The sequence below is a fragment of the Podarcis pityusensis genome, assembly GCF_964106645.2.
Source record: "Podarcis pityusensis genome assembly, chromosome: 9".
In the NCBI taxonomy this organism is placed as follows: Eukaryota; Metazoa; Chordata; class Lepidosauria; order Squamata; family Lacertidae; genus Podarcis; species Podarcis pityusensis.
In genome coordinates this window covers 66,451,974-66,474,951 of record NC_138034.1, presented here as the reverse complement: position 1 = coordinate 66,474,951, position 22,978 = coordinate 66,451,974, and the positions used below count along the sequence as shown (strand labels likewise).

General features: G+C 39.9%; 1 protein-coding gene across 4 annotated transcripts in view; it reads left to right on the top strand.

The window, feature by feature from the left end:
• The window catches only part of BMP2K (BMP2 inducible kinase), a 43,965-nt gene extending 21,715 nt beyond the window's left edge, over positions 1-22,250 (top strand). Inside the window, exons 9-16 of one of the 4 annotated variants that reach the window (XM_081020711.1) lie at positions 148-227; positions 3,097-3,254; positions 3,894-4,075; positions 4,594-4,686; positions 7,141-7,313; positions 7,548-7,705; positions 11,618-11,731; positions 16,108-22,250. In XM_081020711.1, coding sequence (XP_080876837.1) covers positions 148-227; positions 3,097-3,254; positions 3,894-4,075; positions 4,594-4,686; positions 7,141-7,313; positions 7,548-7,705; positions 11,618-11,731; positions 16,108-17,534 — 2,385 coding nt within the window. In that variant the 3' untranslated portion in view covers positions 17,535-22,250. Of the gene's footprint in view, positions 1-147; positions 228-3,096; positions 3,255-3,893; positions 4,076-4,593; positions 4,687-7,131; positions 7,314-7,547; positions 7,706-11,617; positions 11,732-14,301 lie in introns of all 4 variants that reach the window. The other 3 variants (XM_081020709.1, XM_081020710.1, XM_081020712.1) reach the window with 3 other exon arrangements.
• The last annotated feature ends 728 nt before the right edge of the window (positions 22,251-22,978 follow it).

The following is a 22,978-nucleotide window of genomic DNA, read 5'->3' as shown; positions in this document are numbered from 1 at the left end:
TGTTCTAGGTATAAAAGGACTGGCTGTCAGAGAATTGAGCTCGATATTGATAGGTATAATTATTTGCTACTGGTGCTACTTATTTTGGAACTTGCTACTTATTTTACTTTCAGAAGTCTAATAACGTGGTTAATTTATTTCCCCAAGAATTCTCCTCTCCCTTCAACTCTTCCTGAGCCCCTGACAGCTAGTGAGGCTGCTGCTAAGAAAAGCCAAATAAAAGCTCGGTGAGTATGGCAGTTTTATGCACTTTTTGCATTAAAACATTGTACCTTAAAATCTATTTTTCCTCACCTAACAAAAATTGTTTGAAAACATTTTTCCTTTTTCAGACATTGTTAAGCCTTGCTTGTTAGGTTGTCTTTTGTTCCTGTGCTGCTGTAGACTAGTACCAAAATATAAAGGATAACTGAATTCAGGAATAATCTCGAAGTATTTAAGACCAGCCGTGCACATGCGTAGTCACAAATAAAAAGAGATACCTAATGTTGGCTAGCAAGTATTCTTATTATATTTAGAAGAGAATATAAATACAAGCCAAATACATAAACTCACCAGAATAGTAGTGGAAAAATACTGGCTAGACTGGTGTGATTGTTGAGGTTGAATGTCATCCACAAACTTCTCAAAATTGCAGGTGTATGAGGGGATCATAATAGTGGGTGGGAGTCAACTAACTTTTACACATAGTAGACACATTGAATCTAATTTAGCTCTATTTAGCCTGGAGAAGAGGAGGTTAAGGGGTGATATGATAGCCATGTTCAAATATATAAAAGGATGTCACATAGAGGAGGGAGAAAGGTTGTTTTCTGCTGCGCCGGAGAAGCGGACACGGAGCAATGGATCCAAACTACAAGAAAGAAGATTCCACCTAAACATTAGGAAGAACTTCCTGACAGTAAGAGCTGTTCGACAGTGGAATTTGCTGCCAAGGAGTGTGGTGGAGTCTCCTTCTTTGGAGGTCTTTAAGCAGAGGCTTGACAACCATATGCCAGGAGTGCTCTGATGGTGTTTCCTGCTTGGCAGGGGGTTGGACTCGATGGCCCTTGTGGTCTCTTCCAACTCTATGATTCTATGATTCTATTCCGTGAGTCTACTCAGGGTAAAATTTAGTTGAAAATCACCCAGTGTTTCTGCTTTTCCACTGTGCTCTGTCCTCCCCAAACAGCTTGGGATCAATCTTTGCTATGGGCCAGACAGGAGGAAAAGTTGATAATAATGGTGCTTCTGAAATGGGTCCCCCTAAACAACAACAAAAGATATGATTAAGTATTATCACCATCATCCATATGATGCCTGGGTTCCCACCCACAAAAAACATTTGAAACAATGCCTGCTGTAGGGCATGCAGCAAAGACAGGAAAGGATTTCCATAACCTCCCTCCTCCCCAAAATCAACTAAGGCCCCTCTCAAGCAGCTTCCCTGCTCCATGTGCATGTAGGGAATAAACTACAGCAGCAATGGGAAGATTTGCATGTTTCTTCCACACACCACATTTTCAAAAAGTGATGCAAGGAGGTACCTGCTCCACATGCTCAGCAGGCAACAAAACAAGTGACATACAGTTCCTTTGTTTCTTCCTTTACCCCACATTCTTTAAAAGCGTCTCAAATAGCTGGCCACATGACCCAGAAGCTGTACGCCGGCTCCCTCAGCCAATAAAGCGAGATGAGCGCCGCAACCCCAGAGTCAGCCACGACTGGACCTAATGGTCAGGGGTCCCTTTACTTTTATTTAAATAGCTAGTGGATCCATTGACCAGGAAATGGTTTCTGCACATGTTGCATCATAACTCTTTTCCTTGGAGGACTAGAGACATTTTTGAAACAGAAAAATGCATTTGTGGGCACTGATGCAAGTGGTGAATTGATTACTCCCACTACAAGAGAATGGAGATTGTGACAGTATGAGGTACACACACCCACACACACCCACACCCTTCTTAATCTACTTGAACTAAACGTGCTTGCACAGGTCTACAGTAGTAAAATGCACAACTTGGATCACACATTGCACAAGAAGAGTGAGAAGTTGCACAAATTCATAATATTACTGTCTCTACGTCTAATGTGGAGTTTCAACAAAGAACTGCTTTCAATGACTCATTTACCTGTTCTCAATGGAATATTGCTTTGCAGAAAGGAGAAAACTGAGATGGATCTTAAATTGCTCCTCCGTTCTCATAAGGGAGGGAGCAGTTTCTGTCCACTTCAATCCACCTCCTCCCTACACAATGTACCGCAGCATTCGGAAGGGTCTCTCAACTCTCAGCACAAATGTGTGTGTGTGTGTGTGTGTGTGCGCGCGCGCTTGCAAGGATCTGCAGAGGGAAGGGGAAATTAATGAAAGTGAATTCCGTTTCTGGAAGGAAAGTTAGGATTCAAGTCATTGGAGTGTAGTAATTCAGTTAACACTGGTTAAGAGCTGTTTTGAATCAGCTCTTAGCCAGTGTTAACCAAATTACTAAACCATGACTGACTGAACTCTGTGAAAAATTTAGTCCAATGATAGTTATTACTGAAGAAACCTTATAAATTACTTTATGTAATGATTGCAGACTGATCCAGTTTCAGAGATCTGTGAGTGCAACAGAAGTCTCAAGTCAACACTGAGCTATTGACTACCTGAAATAAGTTTGGCACTCTAGATCCCTCATGTGTTAGTTATGTATTGCAGTCAAATAACTTGTGCTGGTTATGGGCTGGGTCTGCAAAGAGGAAGACAGGAGACATTAAGGAAAGTGGCAGATTGAGCAGAAGCAGAGACTGGAATGAAATGAGAGGGAAATTCATTAGAGCACTTGATTTTGTGGATAGCAGTATTTTCATACTTGAGTGTACACTTGTTAGTTAAATTTACTGAATACACACCATAAAGATGTGTTGAATGGCACATGGAAGAATGCTGAATCAAGCTGTTGCTTCCTGGAAAGGAAAATATTTTTCAAGACCCTTCTTGTGGTAATTGCACACATTGAGAGAATATATGGAAAGTTATTTTTGTATAAATGACAGTGCAGAAGATATGCTTCTAATCTTAACTATACCCTTCTTTTTGAAGTTCAGAAATTTCTAGAATCTCTTTCATTCTAGAATAACAGATGCCATTGGACCAACAGAAACCTCAATAGCACCACGACAAAGACCAAAGGCCAATACAAGCACTGCCACTCCTAGTGTACTAACAATTCAGAGCTCAGCAACACCAGTCAAAGTGCCAGTCCCTAGTGATTTCAACAATGGACAAAAAGGTAACTCTTCAAACTAATGGAGTGGATTTGAGTGAAAAGCATTATTAAGTGTGGAGATTAGATAGCACCTTTTTGCAAAGCCTTTGTGAATCCTTTTGACAACTATTTTGTTTTGATTCCTGTATATCTACAATTATGAGTTCCTCCTTTGCTTAATTGCCCAGTTGCATCATGGTATGAGAAGAGTTGCTACACAAAGTTGTGGTGACATACTGCTTTGGAAAACTCAGTGCGTGGTCCTTTTGACAGGTAGCCTATTCATTCATGAAAATGAACACTGGGATTGACGCACCTTTTTAAGGAGATATGTTAAATTGCAAATGGTTGTATTTGCATATTGTTGTGGTGCTGAAATTTCAGCTTAACAAGGCCAGAATCACTGGAGACTTAACTCCAGAGTTACAGCTGAGATTTGTCCCTATGAGACACATTCACGGGTGGGGTGTGTGTGCCTTAAATGACTTAACTAAAGAAATACTTGCAAAGCATTCTGTAGAGGAATACGGTACAGAGTTAATGGGTTTCTGTGGTGGTTTTATCTTGGAATAGAGAAGTTAAATGTGTAATTTACTATGAAGCTTTCCGTGTTCAGACTTTAAAAATGCATTGAACAGATAATGTGCATTGAAAATATCCTAGGAGCCTCAAAATCTGGAAATAGCCAAGAGAGTATGTTGTCCCAGGGAACTAATCAGGCCCCACAACAAAATAGAGTACTGCAACAACTACAGCAAGGTGACTGGAGGCTACAGCAGTTGCATCATCATCACCACCAGCAGCAGCAGCAACAACAATTGATTCAGGATGCATACATGCATCAGGTACCAATGTGTTTTGGCTGTAGTACAAACTAGTTTTCAGGTTTGCCTCTTCTGTTATCAGTACAACTTTATAAATATAACTTGCTAACATTCAGTTGATGGTTGTGCTCACTTTGCCCTTGGAGAAGAATATCCTGCCCGTGTCAGACTAGTTACTTTGGGTGTTCTACTTCATTTGTAGCTTGGCTAGATTACATTTCTGGAGCTATTTGTTCTGCAAGTACCCTTCTATTACATGTTCTCTGCTTATGGCATGCTGGTCTGGTTTATATTGGATACTGGGTGGGAAGAGAGTGAGGATAAGAAGTTGGAACAGTATGGTCCAGCTCTTATTTTGGAACAAAAGTTGACTTGTCTGACTTTTTCCTCTCTTACATAAAATTAAGCATTTACAGTAAAAGTACTACTAAGTGCAGCATCTCAAAGTTCTGCACATGCCCCAAAGACAATTATTTGTGTAAAATCACTTGATCAGCTGGTATTCATGACTGATAAGATTTTGTCCCTTTCTAAAACAGTATCAACAAGCAATGCAACAGCACATGATTCAACAACAGCTTTTGATGCGCTCTGCTTACCAGCAGCAACCTTCCCCATCCTATCCAGCCATGGTAAGTTAACCTTTGAATACAAAATTCTGTTTACTTTGATTACTGATAAATATTACTACACAGATAAAGAAGGGTAATAATTAGCCACTTAAAAATTGACTACCTTAAATAGCATGACTCTGTTGGTGGCATATTTTCTTAACTACAGTTGCTGCTTTTTACAGAAACTGAAGGGAATAGGAGGTATTTCTTACTCTAAAACAGCAAAAACTAGCTCTCACTCCAGTGGTTCTTAACTTGTGCGCTGGTACCATTCAGTCTCACTTATTGCCTCTGAACCATTGACTTACAAATAACTTGGTAATTGTGTGGTACAGACATGGTACAAACCAGGCACAGATATTGTAGGTAACAAGGGTATTGGTTTGTTTGTTTGTTTGTTACAAGATTATTAAATGGTGCTGCATCTTTAAATGAGTATAGGATTTGTTACTGGTATTTTAAATACCAACAGTTGATATTCAACTAAGATAGCTTTCAAGAAACAGCTACCCTGTTTAGCCAAATTGTCCTTTTATTCTCTTTACTCCAGTTAATCTCACCAATACTTTAATGGAGGACTCCCCTAGAAGTCTGTTTTTCTATCCCTTAGGTTTGTCTTTTTGTATTGTCCTGGAAATCTTCCCTCTAGTACTCCTACTAGTAACCAGAGTGCATCTTTTTAAGCTACTTCCCACTTCTTCCCTCAGCACTGCAAACTGGCGTGGAATCTACACACATTTAAAAACCGTTCTGAAAACGCTTTTTTAAAAAGTGTATTAAAAATACATGGAATTTTCCATAAGGCACACCATTGCCATCTAGTGTCACATTGAATATTGCACTTAAAATGTTTTATTTGCAGCTGTATAGCTGAGTCCATGTTCTCCATTCATCTCTTCAGTCTAAGCCAGGTGATTTCATCTATATAGCAAGTCTTCAGCCCCTAATCCACTCTACCTACCCTTTGGGTTCTCTTTCTTTCCCAGTCTTCTTCCTCTGCTGTCTTCTGGCTGATTCCACAAACACCAATCACCAGCAACTACAACTACAACTAGCCAGCTTCTTTTAACTGCTGGCCAGCCTCTAGCCATATATACCCTCCAGTCCAGCCCCAGCCAATCACACTGTCTAACTAAAAATTCTGAATAGGCACCCACCCACCAATCAAAATTGTATACTGCCTTTCCTTCTTTTGTACACTGAGAGTTCTAATCCACAGCTGTAAATTAAGGCTTCAGCCAACAGGCAAACGTAACTGTCACCGGATCAAATCATCTTTGCACCTCAAATACATTACAGTATAAATGTCTGAACACATTCCACAATACTTGTTAAAACATAATTCAAAGTAACAGGTTTTCTTCACTGAAACATTGGTGCTTACTGAGCAAAGCAATGAAGGGTGTATAGTACAGATAACATATTTATTGTTACTGGAGGATCCTCTGTGTTACATTTTATTTTTCATGTAATTTTTTGCTTATGAAACAACAGGCATCTACCAACAAAATGCATGCCTTATGAAATGTTTTAACTATGGAAGCAAGAGTTTCATTTCAGGAAAAATGAATAAATCAAAGATCTTGAAGATCTTGAGTAAAACACTCACATATTTATTTGAGTCCATTCCTTGCTTAAGACTGTACCTTGGAAATATGTCCATTTTGGAAGCACTAAAATTAATGGTATTGATAGCTATAATATATAGTTACTTAAGTGAAGAACAAATTCCCCTTGTGTTGAATACTGGGATACAAGTATTCTTGCCCATATTCACAAACAAACAAACAAAACTATTTTGGCCATGTTGCCTCAATGTCACGTTGAATTGAAATATTTTACTGTGCTTACACCAGGTGAAAGTATAGTCGTATTTCATGTTTAGCATAATATAAAATCAAATGGATGTCAAATGCTTAGTTACTTATGTCACACTTGTCAACTGATCTCACTCTTCCAAGTAATTCATTTTAATTTAATTGAGGGACCTAAGGAGCAACGCTTTGTTTCCTTGGAGAGGTGCTCTAGGCTGTTGTGGAGCTACCTCTTCAGTCATAGGAGTCTGTGATTGAGGTCCACCTGGATGGTCTGAGTGAGGCCCTCACTGAGGATGAGGTAGCCAGTAATGGAAGTGCTCTGAGGGGGTTTTCCAAAGCTCCCATCTCAAGAGGGTCTCCATGTCAGCCACACTGCCCACACCACCTGCTCTGGCTGCTGCAATCCTGGTGTGGTTTGGAAAGTGGCAGTTCCTCCACCACAGACTCCCCACCTCTAACCTCAGTAGAATGGCTCTGTTGATGCCATTGTTTAGTGTCAGTAATGGTAAGTACATCTGTGTGGTCAATTCAATTTAGCTTTGATAATGTAGTTAAAGGTTATGTTTCTGCACACAATGAAATTTAATTGTTTGTTGAAGGTACCATGATTTTCGGAAGGTTCACATTTTCTCCCTCTTTCTTTGAGGTGCAGCAGTACCAACAAGCTCTCCTACATCAACAAGCCCTTGTGAAGCAGTTGCAACCTCCGAAACATTCTCCTGAATTTCTTGCCTCTCCTCAGGAGTTCTCACCAGCCTTAATACCCCATTCTAAATCCTTTCCAACTCATGTTGGTGCAGCGTTGGACACACCTTATACTACAAACAGGCAAGCCCCCTCAGTTGATGTTTGTAATAAGTACAAAGATGTGCTGTATGATAACCCTCCCCAATCTGATTCTTAGAATGCTGCTCTGATTTCTGTGGGACACCTTAATTGTTCATTATAGAATAATCATTACAGAATAAAATACCTTTTCCTCACAATTACAAAAGTGATTCATTTAATGTATTTTTAATTATATTATCACCACAAGTAATTTTCTCAAATCAATTTTTACAGGTCATCTGCCGCTGATGCTGAGTCTGTTTCCAGTTATCCAAAACAGAACGTCAGTAACCCTCCTGATATGTCTGGCTGGAACCCGTTCGGAGAAGACAATTTTTCCAAGCTAACAGAGGAGGAGCTGTTGGACAGGGAATTTGACCTTCTGAGATCAAGTAAGGGACGCTTGAAGGCTTATTTCGCTTCACAGTAAATAAGAGCTCTTTAGGTTCAACCGGCAGTGCCAAAGACTGTTCTGTTCCAGGGTCACACAGTCTTGTTGTAGAAAACATTCTGAGCGTTTGAGGACAGAACTAGGCCCGCTGTGTGTCTTGTCCTTCTGTCACAAAAATGTGTGCAATAGAAATTAATTGTTTAGCATTTGTATTAATACAAAGAATGTTAAGGTCATCTCTTGAATACTTACTTTTCTTGAGTGTGAAATTCAAAAACGGAAAATAATGGGATGTACAACAATGCAGAACACCAGTCAGCTGCTTGCATTGCTTCACTTCGCAATTGTTCCCTTGCACACTAGAACAGAAGATTTTTGTCAGTCTGGAATGCTTTTGAAAATGACTGAAAGAGGGGAAATGACCTAGTACATTATGTTAATGTTTTGTAATGTCTTTTGAGTGGCTTAATGTAAGGGCTGCTTTATTGTTTGGACACAATAGTTGAATAAACTCTCTTAAAAGTCAAAAAGCTAACGTGTTTACTTGCAATCACTTGCACCTCTGCTTGTTTTCTTCATACATAATTTTCACAGAAATGAGTTATGGAGAAGGTATTAGGTACAGGGCAGGATAGAGATTCTGAATTTGGCAGAAAACAAATCACTCAACACGTAAATGACACTTACAGTATATGAAATCGGTGATGCATTCTGGTGTCCTAAGTTTGAAAGTAACACTAGTTTGAAAGACTTGTAATTCAGTCATAAAGTCATGGTTTATTCTGAGCACAAGCCTTGAGGATCCATTGCAATTTATTAGGGAAGGGAATTATTTGGACTGGGGAGGGGGACAGGGTTTTATATTTTGATTTTGTTCTGTGAACTGCCCTGAGACCTCCAGGTATAGGGTGGTATATAAATTTAATAATAATAATAATAAATAATAATAATAATAATAGTAAGTCATTATGTAGCATGCAGACAAAGAAATGTTGATTTTTCTGCTATGTTAGTATTTTCTAAAGTTTTTTCACATAAAGGAAAGCATTAAAAAGTCAGAAAGGCATTTTCACATCATATTTGGAGCAAGAGGAAATGAAGTTTCCAGTCCTCAGTGCAACCATTCTGTAGGCAGTAGTTTTGAAAATCAGGCTAATTTTGGTAGGCATATTAAAAATATGATTGGGGATCTTTCACATTTGCATTGAAATTCTGCGGATAAGCTGACTAGAGCTGATCCTTTCAATGTCTCAATAGTGAGTTTGAAGATTTGGCCATTCTCAACTGCCAATTGCCACATTTTGCCATATTGTGCTTGACATCCTGATTACGTTTTGACATCTGACATTGCCATATATTCTTTACGTAACTAAAATATACTAAAGAAGAAAGTATAGAAGACTTGACAGCCCTCAGCTTTGCAAGAATGTTCTTTATTTAGCTGAACCGTTACTGGATCAAAAAAGAAGTGGACAAATCATATATTCACAGTGTTTTCTATTGCATGCTGAGAATTTTTGTCTTGTAGAACTGGAAGGCTATGTGAGTGAGAGGCTTTCGAGTGTCCTTTGGAGTTGTTAGATGAACAGCATATCCAAACCCCGAGTATTAATGAAATTAACATTTACACTGTGGGAGAAAACTGCAACAAAAGTGTAGTACTGATTTGTATGTATCGGATAAAATGTCACAAGTTTCCTTGTTTCTGATGAACTACCGTTATATCTGGAATTGTAGTTCCCCCACTAAATTAATAGAAGATTCTCTCTAATTATTGTTTATGCCATAATAACTTTTGTATGCTTCACTGTTAGTAGTTGTTTTTTGATCCCGATCAATAAACAGAATGTTATTTAAAATGGAGCTACTAGAACTACTTCAGCATTTTTGCTGAACTGTATGTACTCAATAATGCAGTCTAAATGAGCTAAGTAACGTGTGGAAGTGAGACAAATAAGGATCAGTGTTGGCAAATTGGAAAAAAACCTCCAGTTTCTGTTTTGCCCCCTAGTTTTAGTGATCTGAGAGCAAGAAGGATACATTTTAATTGTGGTTTGACTAGTGTACACAATTATTTAACACTAGAACAAATACTGTTCCTCATAGTGTGAAGAAGTCACGCATAATAGCCTTGAAATGTACATTACTTAAATATTTCTTCATGAACTTTCTGTATTTAGTCTGTCCTCCCCTCCCCTTTTGGTGGTCACACTTGAATCAGGTCTAAGACAGCACACCAATCTTCTCCCGTGGCTTTTTTAGTGTTTGCATAGAACATGAACCTTTATAAAAGCCTCAGTTGGCCAAATTACTTTTATATAATTAGCAACACAGCATAATAAGCTGACTGAATGTTTTAATAAATCCTGTTTGTAAATTGCGCTTGTGTATTCCAAGAATGAGAATTAGTTATGCTCATCAAAAAGCATTTTGATATGTATGTAGAAGAGAAACTGTGCTGTATCAAAAATTGGTTGGCTGTTGAGTTTCTTTCTCTTGTAAAAGAAAGAATACAAAACTTGAGGAAATTGAAGCACCTTTTTGCTTTGCCAGAACATGGCTTTGCTGTCCACATATTTAAATAATTGCTTAAGGAATATTTTTCATTCACTGTGTTTTTTTTAAAAAAGGTTGAACATACAACCTTACCTGTATTGTCCCTTACAATGTTACAATTCTAATTAAAAGTATTTACATTTTGTTGTCTTCGTTCATCACTACATGACCTTGGCTCTGTGAATACTCAACATCTATATTTCATTCAGCAAATAGTAAAGATTCCTAGACAATTGGGGCATGTACAAGGAAAAGTGCACTTGCTGTAAGGTTGCTTTTTCAATTTTTATACTGTTGTTTAATTATTTTAATGTGACAATTTTGATGCGAGTAGCTGAAACTGTCTTTAATGACTATGGCTTGAACTCAGATTTGCTTGCATAGGTGGCAGTTTCCCTTTCTGTCCCCCATTATGTATCCTCCTGAAAAGTAGCCTCTGTGGGTTTGGGGGATCCTTCAGAAGAACATGGGATGGGGCCTGGCAGACTGCAGTGTGCAATTTGTCAAAATTGGGAAAAGGTGCTCAGAAGTGGCATGGGGGTGGGCCCTGGAGGTTGTGGTATAGGGGAGGGAGCAGGAAATGCCACTGTGTGAACTACTCTACTTCTGCAAGTCCGGTTTCAAGCCAATATGATCTGAATCAGAGTTGGAAACTTGTTTAGAATGCTAAGACGCTTTTTTCGAATTGCTAATTACGGATTTTTTTCAGAGGGATATTTGAAAAATACATGGGCTGGAATCTAAACCCTGACTTGGGTATGCTCAAACACTTGCACGTTTCTCATAGTTTATGTTGAACAGCAGATTAGAACTAAGAGAAGAGCTGCAGCAACAAAAAGGCAAATCCTCTGATTCAAGGAAAAGTACAGAATTTTAACCTCACAGACTTTTGAGCAATTTTGATTGTTCTTCTTTTCTTTTCTTTGCTAAATGTCTGTTGGTTCTCTGCGGGCTGCTCCATATTTGTGTGATGGAAACCTTGCTGGAAGTGGTGGTACAACTTGCTATTTCACCTTACTAGCTGGGTTGCAGGAAGTCAATGAGTCTTGAGTCAGTCATTGTTTTTATAAGACCTGTTTGTTTTTTTAATAGTGTGGTCTACCTTGAGTCTTTAGGTCAGGGCTACCCATATTACCATTTTAGGAATTTATAGACAAACCCCACTGAAACTATTGAAACATGGACGTGCATAATCCCCCTTCTATTTCTGTGGGGCTTTCAATAAGAGTCTTGGGATGTTGTGCCCATGAATTTTTTCAAGAGCTGGTAATAAGATACATCTGTTTATTTTCAGCTGGCGTAAAAACTGCCATTTTTATTTTACTTTTTTGTTCTGTTTTCATTTTTATCCTTGCAGATAGGCTCGTGGAGAGGAGAACTTCCTCAGATAAGAATGTGGAGCCACATTCTGTTCCACAGAACCATCCTCCAGAAGATCCCTTTGGTTCTGTACCTTTCATTTCTCACCCAGGCAAGTTACATAATGTAACATCACTGCTTTTCATTTAAATATCTCTTGATAGTGCATTAGGTTCGTTCTTGAAATCAATACTTGCTTCAGTATCTTTCCTATTCCTGCTGCTTCTCTAACCCAGAACATGCCTGATAACTAACACCAGATACTGAATTTAGAAGACTTTCCCCCTCTATTAAACTTACTGGCATGTTCATTGCAGTGTTAATCCTTACAGTATTTCTGTATTTTCATATTTCTACTGCATATTCACAATATTCAACAGCTGATCAACTGCACAAGCTTTGTGCTGGTCACCTGCCATACATAATTCTGAAATGTGTTTTAAAGTGTCTCAGGATATTGGGAAGATCCTATTACCGTATTTTTCGCCCTATAGGACACACCGTCCCATAAGGCGCACCTAGTTTTTTTGGGAGGAAATAAAGGGGAAAAAAATATTCCCCCCCCCAGGCGCGGGGCTGGGGCGGGGGAGGCCCGAGCTTCCCCCAACCCCAGCCCCCAAACAGGCAGCTCTCTGCAAGCCGTGGGAGCCCAGCGCTGGCTCCCGCTGCTTGCGGAGAGGTCCGCGAAGCCTGGACGCGCTGAGCTCAGCGCGCGCAGGCTTCAGCATGCAGGCACCTCTCCGCAAGCAGCGGGAGCGCTCCCGCTGCTTGCGGAGAGGTCCGCGAAGCCTGGACGCGCTGAGCTCAGCGCCCGCAGGCTTCAGCATGCAGGCACCCCTCCGCAAGCAGCGGGAGCGCAGCGCTGGGCTCCCGCTGCTTGCGGAGAGGTGTGCGAAGCCTGCATTCGCCCCATAGGACGCACACACATTTCCCCTTCATTTTTGGAGGGGAAAAAGTGCGTCCTATGGGGCGAAAAATACAGTAAGTGATACACATGCTGTTCACAGTTAGTTGAAACTTGCTGGACTCTTGCCCTTATTTCTATCTTAATTGGAGTCCAGAAATAAAGATTCATCAATGCCTACTGAACCCTAGGTGCGGAGACTCTCATGTACCCATATAGATTTTTGGTTTTTTTAGGGAGGTGGCAAAATCACCCTTAGCTGTACCAGTCTTCCTATCTAGGACGAACCTTTCATTTTTGTGTTTTGCTAGAATTTAGTTGCATTTCATTTAAATTTAGTTTTATCTCTTAACTGGTTGAGCTTCATTGGGTGACATGCAACTGAAAAGAACTTAAATGGTTTTAAGTCCATTGAGTATGTCTTGGATGTCACCCTTTCGATTTGTTTCTGTATCACAAAATCTCAATTAAAATCAAACGAACATAACAAACTCAAAGCAAAGTACATTAAGAAGTACAAAATGAGTCACCTGACACTGATGGGTCATCAGTGCCTTGTTCCATTTTGTCCTGTTCTTCCTGGATTCCTAAGCTCTTATATCACTATTCCATCAAACGCTAAAAACTTTCCTGAAGGGCTGTCTTCAGATGTCTTCTAAAAGTCATATAGTTGTTTTATCTGTTTGACATCTGATGTGAGGGCATTCCACAGGGTGGGTGCCATTACCGAGAAAGCCCTCTCCCTGGTTCCCAGTAACTTCACTTCTCACAGTGGGGGAACTGCCAGAAGGGGGAACTGTCAGAACTGGACCTCTGTATCCGGGCTGAAGGATGGGGGTGGAAACACTCCTTCAGGTGTACAGGGCCGAAGCCATATAGGGCTTTAAAGGTCAGCACCAACACTTTGAATTGTACTTGGAAACCTACTGGGAGCCAGTGTAGATCCTTTAGGACTGGTATATGGCCCCAGTCGCCGCTCAAAGGGAGCCCCACGTAGAATGCATTGCAGTAGTCCAAGCGGGAGATAACCAGAGCATGCACCACTCCGACGAGACAGTGCGCAGGCAGGCAAGTAGGGTTCCAGCTGGCATACTAGATGGAGCTGGTAGACAGCTGCCCTTGACACATAATTAACCTGTGCCTCTGTGGACAGCTGTGAGTCCAAAATGACCCCTAGGCTGTGTTACCCCATTCAGGACCAGGCAGTCCCCCACACCTGCCTACCCCCTGTTCCCCAGAAACAATACTTCTGTGTTGTCAGGATTCAACAAAAGACAATGATTGAGGCATGTTTAGAGCCACCCTCTAGCCTCACTTTGTAATATTTAAATTACAATAATGGAATCAAGACAAGAAGATTCTCACTGTTTCAGATGACTATAAATTCAGTTTGTCTTTTACTAGTTCCTTATTACTGAAAGAAACCATTTTCTCAGATTCTACTTGATCAATTTCATCATCAGTGAATAGAATACAAGAGACTTCCATATTATAGACAAGTTTAAAGTCCAGCTGTGTATTTGATAAAGATACACAGAAACATACATAATTTCCAGGTTTCGCCTGTCCCTCAAAATAAAGAGCAGTAAGCAGCCCCTAAATCCGTCCGTGTTTGTCATCTGCCTCTCTGCCTGTTGCCAAAAAACAGTGCAGATTTAGTTGATGTGTCTCAGTAATCCTTGGTGCTGACATGTGGCAAATTGTTGTGAAATGATGATGGCAGTATGTTACCAATTCAGAAGGAGATTTAAAATGGTTATGCCTCTGCTTTCTCTCAGTCCCTGAAATGATGAACTAGCAGAAGGCATGTAATTACTCCAGTTGTTACAAGCCATTCATCCTCTTATAATCGGATGTCTAGAAAAAGAACATCAGAACAGAAATATTCCTTGAAGATTGGGATCTTATGATTAGATGTTCTACCTGCATTGAATTTGAAGGAAGAACAATAGCCTTATACAAGAGGCAAACCTGATTAGAAGAGATGTAATCTGCACAATACATTACAAGCAGATGTTATGCCACAAAGTTCTTCAGCTCTTCGTAAATTTAGATTTGAAATGTTCATTGCAGCAGTTTAGAGATTACTTCAAATCTTTTCCTACATGTTGATCTTAAAGCGCCTTATTACAACATTATCGTGGCATTAATTTAAAAGTGAACTTGAGATTTTCCTCCTCTTGAGCATTTGCCCAAATGTAACAATGTTAAATGAAATATGGATTTGTTTGGTCTGAGAAGCTGAATTGATTTTGAAATAGGTTAGTGCCTCTTGTGTGTGGAAACATTTTAAAAATAGCATTCTGTGAGAGAATTAGTCCTGAATTACGTACTAGGACTTTTACTTGGGCCTAGGATAATTTTGAATGTGGTGCTCCTATAAAGTTAAATTAGAAATCGGTGTTCAGAATCATAGAATTGTAGAGTTGGAATGGACCATGAGGGTAATATAGTCTAACCCCTGCAACGCAGGAACCTTTGCCCAACATGAGGCTCGAACACACAACCCTGAGATTGAGAGTCTCATGCTCTACTGACTGAGCTATCCCAGCTTCAAAGAAAATGAGGTGGGCCTTTTAAGGTATGCAGAAGAATAGAAGCACCTACAAAGCTCTATATGAGCTCTTGGTTCAGATCTCATATCAACAAAGAACTTACTACATCTTAAAAATTATCTGCCCTAAGGGAGGAAGAAATAGTTTTCTGTTTTCCACATGTGAATAAAAGAATGCTCGTGCTGATAGCCATTTGAAAATTGGTATTCCAACAAGAAGGTTGTGTTATACTCATGTGGAAAGATTAAGCTTTTTAATCTTACAAAATTACATCCATGTAAACAAGTACAGTATCCGCGCAAATGTTGAAAATGGCAGGATTTAGATGGCATGGACATCTACATTTCTGTTATTACAGCTATTCCTTTGGGAAATCTACATCAAGAGATGAAATCTACATTTTAATTTGACTTAGAAGAACCTGACACTGGGAGTAAACCTGAAATAGCCTGAAGATCTAATCACCTGATGTTTCTACTCATTCCTATTTTTTCTTAAAATGCATGTGCAGATTTATTTTGAATTATTTTTATGAGACTGTAGAGAGCGAAGGTTCTTGAATATTGAGATCAGAGTGCAGGTTCTCCCCCCCCCCAAAAAAAAATTCCTCGGGTACTAAACAGTTAAGAATGGAGTGCCCATGCTATGCCAGTATAGGATAGTTTCCTAGGGGCATTAGATTTCCCACTATTGAAGGGATAATAACTAGCTATCATCTAATGGACTGTTACCTTGATTCAGCGAAGCAGGTATTTACTTAGGTATTTTTTGCATGTCCTAGGGTGGTTGAAATGGGGTCCTCTTCACTTTACATAATACATATGCAAATCCCACAATGCAGCAAATGCTGTACAATGAAAAATAAAATTTTCTCATTTGCCTTCATTTATTGTGAAGTCTAGCACCACTATCAAAAAAGGAAATGTAGTCCATCTCAATGTGTAGTAGCAGTGTTAAACGTATACAGTATGTTTATCCGGAGTGTGGAAAATTAAGAAGAAATTGAAGTTCTCTTGCATATTCTTTCAGGTTCCCCAGGAAATGAAATTAATAACTCAGACAGCAGTCTAGAGAACAAGGTAGGGAGCCCAACCAAAAATGAGAGGTCAAGCCAGGCTATTGGGGACCATGAAAATGTAAAGAAGGTGGGAGAAGGAAACACGAAAAAAGGAAATGATGAATCAGAGAGTGACTTTGAATCAGATCCTCCATCTCCTAAGAGCAGTGAGGAAGAGGAGCAAGAGGATGAAGTCTTGCAGGGTGAGCATGGAGATTTCATTGATGACAACGATACTGAACCAGAGAACTTTGGTCAGCATCCTCTTCTAATGGATTCTGATGAAGATGCAGAAGATGATGATAAACCAAGTTCTGACTCTGATTCTTGCCATGCTAGGCCTGTGGATGAGATGCCTTGCAGCAGATACAGAGAAGGGACTGGCAGTGTTGAAAACAGGGAGCCTAATGTAACATTTCCTGTGTTGACCGAATTGCCAAATACAGTAACCAAGGTGAGCCCCAAACAAGAATTTGATGTCTTTGGAGCAGTTCCATTCCTTGCTCTTCATTCTCAAGAGCCCAAGCAAAACGATAGCAAAGGTTTCTCTCCCCAGGCTACGCTCCCTGGCTTAGACCAAGATCAGGATGATTTTGATGTCTTCACCAAAGCCCCATTCAGCAGAAAAATATCTCAGCAAGATGACTTGATTTCAGGTTCTGAAAACCAACCTTCTCCCATATCGCCCAAAAGTGTGGATGCTTTTGGCTGTATCCCATTCCCTCATTCCATCCCAAAGAATGACGAGAGTAAGGAGGACCTGTTTGGGCTTATCCCGTTCGAGGAGATAGCAGGGAGCCAACAGCAGCAAAAAGTGAAGCAGCAACGCAATCTGCAGAAACTCTCCTCTCGCCAGAGACGCATGAAGCAGGAAGTATCAAAGAACAATGGGAAGCGCCACCATGGTACGCCAACTAGCACCAAGAAGACCTTGAAGCCCAGTTACCGCACACCAGAAAGAGCCCGCAGGCACAAAAAAGCTGGCCGTCGGGACTCCCAGAGTAGTAATGAGTTCTTGACAATCTCTGATTCCAAGGAAAATATAAGTATTGCCCTTTCAGATAGCAAGGACAGAGTCAACCCTCTGCAAGCAGATGACGGTCTTCTGGATCCCTTTGGAGCCAAGCCTTTCCACCCTACGGAACTGCTGCTTCTTCCACAGCATCAAGGTTTGGGTGATCATTGTGGAGACTATAACGCAGTAGTTCCTGGTAGACCTAGACAGAGTTCACTACTTGGTACCATTCATTCTGGCGATGGGATAAAATTAACAGATGATTTTGGGGCAGTTCCTTTCACGGAATTTGTTGTGCAGACTGTGACATCTCAACAAAGCCAGCAGCAACAGACAGTAGAGTTGGATCCTTTTGGGGCTGCTCCATTTCCTTCCAAACAATAGATTGAACCAGGAGCACTGTTGCATTATTTAAGGATTTTCTGTACCACCATAAACTATCTGGTTCAACTGAGGAGAAACTTTTTTTCTTAGTACAATTGATTCATTTCTCAGTAGAGAACCTCATATTTTAAAATCCGCTATCTTAAGCATACAATATTGAGATGGAGAAGAGGTAAAAGAATTTCACTAAGACCTTCTGATCTCTCTTCAAAATCTCCTATCTGTTGTTGCAGCTACTGCCTATTACTTTTTCAACAAACAGCCATGGTGTGCTTTTTACCATGTACTCTTCACCAAAGAGGTCGTTACAAAAAAGATCTGATTTGAGGTGTGTTATAACTGGCCTGAGGGGAATGAGAAAATGCCTAAATATGTAAGAAGCTGGATTGATCTGGGACTGCTTCACTTGCCTGTTGTGGGATCCCTCCTAAAACATCTCTGAACTTCTGAGGTTTCTGACTTGACATTAGATTCCTAAACATCACAAAAAACCCAAACCTTTGTAGCTGTGGTTCCCAGAACTCTGCTTCCTGCCCCCAGTAAGTGCCATTAATCTAAAACAGGGATAGTTCTAACTCTTAAGATCTCAAGAACTTAGTGGAATACAATATTAGATAAAGTTGGGAGTCAAGGAGGAAAATAAAAATACATAGCTGGATTCTGCAACACTTCGAAGATTATATAGTTCCAGCCTGGTTTACCTGCATATACAACATTCGACAGACAGAGAAGACAAAAGCCGGAAATTTGGTGGCAAGTTCTAACCTGTACAGCTCTATTATAAAGTAGGATTTTCACCTAATGTATTTTTCTAGGGTTTTGTACTCCGTGGTATACCCTAGAAATGTCTTTTGAATCACTCTCACTTAACTCGTCCCATTTAATATTTTTGAGTGCATTCTGTCTCACAATATTGTACTTATCTTGAGAGTTCATACAAAATACACGTAACTCTAAAGAAACTTTTAACTTGAATTTAGGCAGTTTCCAGCACTGGAGGTATAAAACTGAAGCCTTTAAAAAAAATGATGCTGATTTGAGTCTGCTACTAGTAAACTGCATAGTAAACCACCAATGCCTTACAGCCAGGACCATTGTCCTGTCATACTTTTACCTCTGAGCCATTTGGTGCCCTTGAGACACAGTTTAAAAACATGTAGAACTTAGAAGGTGAGTATTTGATGCTTTTCTGAACTTCCCACGTGGACAAAGGTGTTCATAATGTCCTTGGCTGTCTGTGGCCCATTCTTGACTAGCCGCGGGAGCTCTGGCTTGAATAAGGTACACATTTCAGTTCCTTGGGCTACAATCTAGCCCAGCTTGGCTTTCTTTTAAACATGTAGGTGTGAAAACACTGCAGTAACCAGCTGCTCCTAAATCATACAGAAGTGAGTGGTCAGGATCCATGGAACACTGCAATGTAGTTCCAGTGCCTATGCAGAAGCAGCTGACCCCTTGCTCCCATGAAATATAGCAAACTATTTCTGAAACTGAAATGTTTCATATGTATTGGGTCAACTGTATAAAAGGGGTCAAAATCCTACTTCATGCATGCAAGCCTGAAATGTTTCTGGATCCTGGGCTTTGCATAGCCATTCACATTGTAAATCTGACTTTACGCAAAAGGTGCAAGAACTGGGCTTTTCAGGTATTGTTTACCTGACTTGAATATGAACTTGTGGGAGTAAGAAATCTAAAAGAGTTACTGCCCTGGGTGAATGACTTTCCGTAAATGCTTTCCCAGCAGTGGACTCTTGCTCTCCAGCTGCTGTGCAGAAGCAAAATATCAAAAGAAACTTTTTTTGTGTGTAACATGATGCTAATACAGGATAAATTTGACAGAGGCAGAACAAGATGCTTTAAAAAATGAGAACTTTAAGAAAATTTGATGGGGTTTTTGGGCGATCAAAATATGATTGGACGCTCTCTCCAGATATATGTTTCTAGTCCTGCAATGTTTCACTCTTTTGTCATATCAAGCACAAATCCCAGGTTAGTTAGATGTCTTGTCATTCTAAATATTTCTGTAAAGCACATACGGCAAAAAAATGGCTAACTGTGCACATACCTCAGAATGCCTGCTCTTTTATTCTTGTGCCAAAGCCTCTTTGAGCTAAATCCAGGTTTTGTAACAAAGGTTTATTAAAACTGTAACCGGACAGCTCTATTGAAGTGCTGCTTCAACTGTGACAAGATTTCCTACCCATAAAGAGATCAGCTGCATGGTCCCAGCAAATGAGCACACAAATAGACGCAGAGAGCAAACATGTATATGTCCCTTGTGATTGTTTCTTCTATGGAAAGGTTTTCTGTGGATCAAACGTACAATGTTTGAAGCAGGTTGGAGTTGCAGAGTTAATCCAGAGCTGCCCACAACTAGCTGATTCCAATGTAATAACTTCTACTTGTGCGCTTGTAAGGTCTTAAGTGCTTTCAGGTGGCACAAAATAGGCACAGCAGCTCTGGTAGTCAAGTTAACAGTCCCATTAAAAGTAGTTGACTTGTCCTGTTGATTTTGACAAAAAAAAATCTGGCTCAGGAACAGTATCTAGTGTCTGATCTTAACCTGGCATCCGGTTGGTAGCCAGCTTTTATATTCCAAGCTGTCTGAAAAATCCTTCCTTTCCACAAGACTCCATGTGCTGTGAAATACGAACACTAGATTTAGAACAACCTGGTCATTTAATTATTTGTAGTAACCTAAAACCATTGCCTGCATTTGTCAGAGGGGTTTTCCATATATCTGTGCTACATGCCTAGTTATTGGCAGATAATTGAATTCTGAACATTTTGTTATTGAGATATGGAATGCCTTTGACCCAAGATGAAAGTAAATCTTATCCTGCAATAATTCAAAGGCAGTGGGGAACGTAGAAGCAACACATTTGCATTGTTCTAACAATTTCCCTACTATTTATCCTAAGAGTTTGTTGGTATAGAAAATATACACATTTTTCTCTGTCATCACCTCAAGTCCTGAGACACACTTTTCAGCATCTCTTGGAAGACACCTGCACTGCTCAGTTCATGCTGTTAGCTTGGCAGTGTAGAGTTAATAATGGATGCAACTCTGCAGGACTGGGCCATAGGCAAAACGTCTGTAGCATAACCCTTTAAGGCCAAAATAAACGTGTGGCCATTGAGATTGTTGCCAATATTCTTTGCTTTCTCATAGGGCCTTGCTTCACGTATTACTGATTGCATATGACTTTATTTTCATAGGTTTTTGTAAATAAGAACTTTTGTTGATTTTCCTTTGTGGTTGCCGGGGTATACTGGCAGACCCCACAGAATTAATTTCTCCCTATGTTTGTTTGTTGCTAAAGAGCTGCAGAAAGCAGGTTTAATAATTTCCTTCAGTTCTGGACTTCATTGAAAGAAGTGATTGGTAGTTTGGGAGAAATGTTTTTGCTTGCATTGTGTACGTGTACATATATTTGAAATCCAGCCTACCATGGTCTTTCCTAGAACCATAGGAAGATTGTGAAGTATTAGTTCATATCAGTGGCCGCCAGATGGAGGATTTTTCACTACTCCAATGGTTTGACCTTTCCAATTAGCATATAGCAGACAGCTGGGTGCATCTTCTAAAATCAGCTGCAGAATTAGTTCATCTTGAAGCAGTGTTGCGTGTTACTTCTGACATGATGGTCACCCTAAGGTGCTTTTATTGTACAGATTAATATAGCAGACATGCTCCTAAAGGTTTAAAAGCAACAGGATCTGGTTCAATGTTAGCCATCACTGGTAAAATCAGTTCATGGTTACTATACCATCACCCAAATTTGTGTGATTCAGTTCTTTGAAGGTACAGTTGTTGATCTTGGTGAAAGAAACTGAATCCATACCCCTATCCAAATATCAGTGAGGGTGGGTGCTTACTACTTCCATAATTATTCTGTAGAAAAGGAGGCCTATATCTTACAGCTTGATCCTGCATCTCTTGAACTAGGTTACATGTGTCTGGTAATTTTAGAGGGACAGGAGCAATGCCCAAGCTTCGGGAGGAGGGCTGCCTAAAGTCTGTCCTTTTCACCCAGAAATAACTACTGTGAGATTGAATGGCTGTAGCTACTACTGTGAGAATTGCAACTAGAGTCTATCTGAAGATTTTTTTTATATGATAGGGCGTATTTTTATAGAGAGAAACATATATAAAACATACATGCACACATCACATCTCTTGGGAGTTTGTGATCTAAAACAACATTGCAGTCACAATCATAGTCATGGCGTTGGAAAAATAAGTATAGCCAAAAGCTGCTAAGAGTAACAAGGAAATGCAAAGGACTGGCTGCCCAGTTATTTTTCTAAAGCACTTCATTGAAAAGAAATAAATAAAAGTAATAGTGTCTATAGCCAAGTTTTGTTTCTGTGACTAAGAACATCACTCAAGAATAAAACAATGCTATATTTTAATTGCTGGCAAACAGCTTTAAGTGCACTTTTCGAATGACACTTCCATTTATTGTCAAGACTCAAAATTTCTAAAGCTTTTTTTGTTGTGTGTGTACCACTAAAACAGAACTTTTGTGTGAAATTAATGTAGCTGAGAACTGTCAGTTGTTACTAAATAAATATACCAGATGCCATGATTCTGTAAACCTGTGTAATTTTTACAACAGAGCCGGGGTGTTCTAGATCTTGCCATGCAAAATGCTAATTGAGTTTCCTGTGTATGTTGCCTCATATGAAAAAAAACAACTTATTACATTATTTACGCCTCCTGTTGTTTCTTTTGCTGCAGTCAATGCCAGTAATTAGCTCGTTTTGTGAACTTATTTAATGACAATCAACAAACCCATGAAGACGTTTCCCTAACTTCAGCATCTTGTTTTGATACTTGTTCCAAGGACTTGGGCTACCATATCCTAAGCAACACCGGACATCGGTTTGGCTTTATATCACATCAAGTTTCGTCGTACCATCTGACAGAACTTTGCGAGATTTAGTGTTTTGTGACAGCTCTGAGGCTGCCGATACCTTTAGTGCTTTTCAGAACTACAGCTTAAGAGTTTCTTTGAGGGAAGCAATGCCAGTGGTAGGACAGATGTACTGCAGAGTCATGGCCTGAGACAAGGGGGGTTGCAACAGGAGCACTACCACAATGCAAAATATTTGAGTAAAGATTAAGAAAAGAGTTCCCAAATAAATGTTTTTGTTTAAAGCCGGCCCTGAGTCTGAAAAAAGTTGACAATACCTGGTGTACAGAACCCTGTTTTCTTCCATTGGCCCCTGTTGAAGCATCAAGAAAGCGGGCTTAGAGACCATATATATGGAAGGTACAGAAATAATACTGAGAATATGAACAATGGTTCTGCATAAAACTGCCTTCTCCCCATTGGTTCTTCTAATCCAGTCTTGATTAGCAGCCATTCTGCAAGGTAATCTTCAGCTACATTGAAAGGAGAGGCCGTCCCACCCGTGCAGCTCAGGCCTCTATA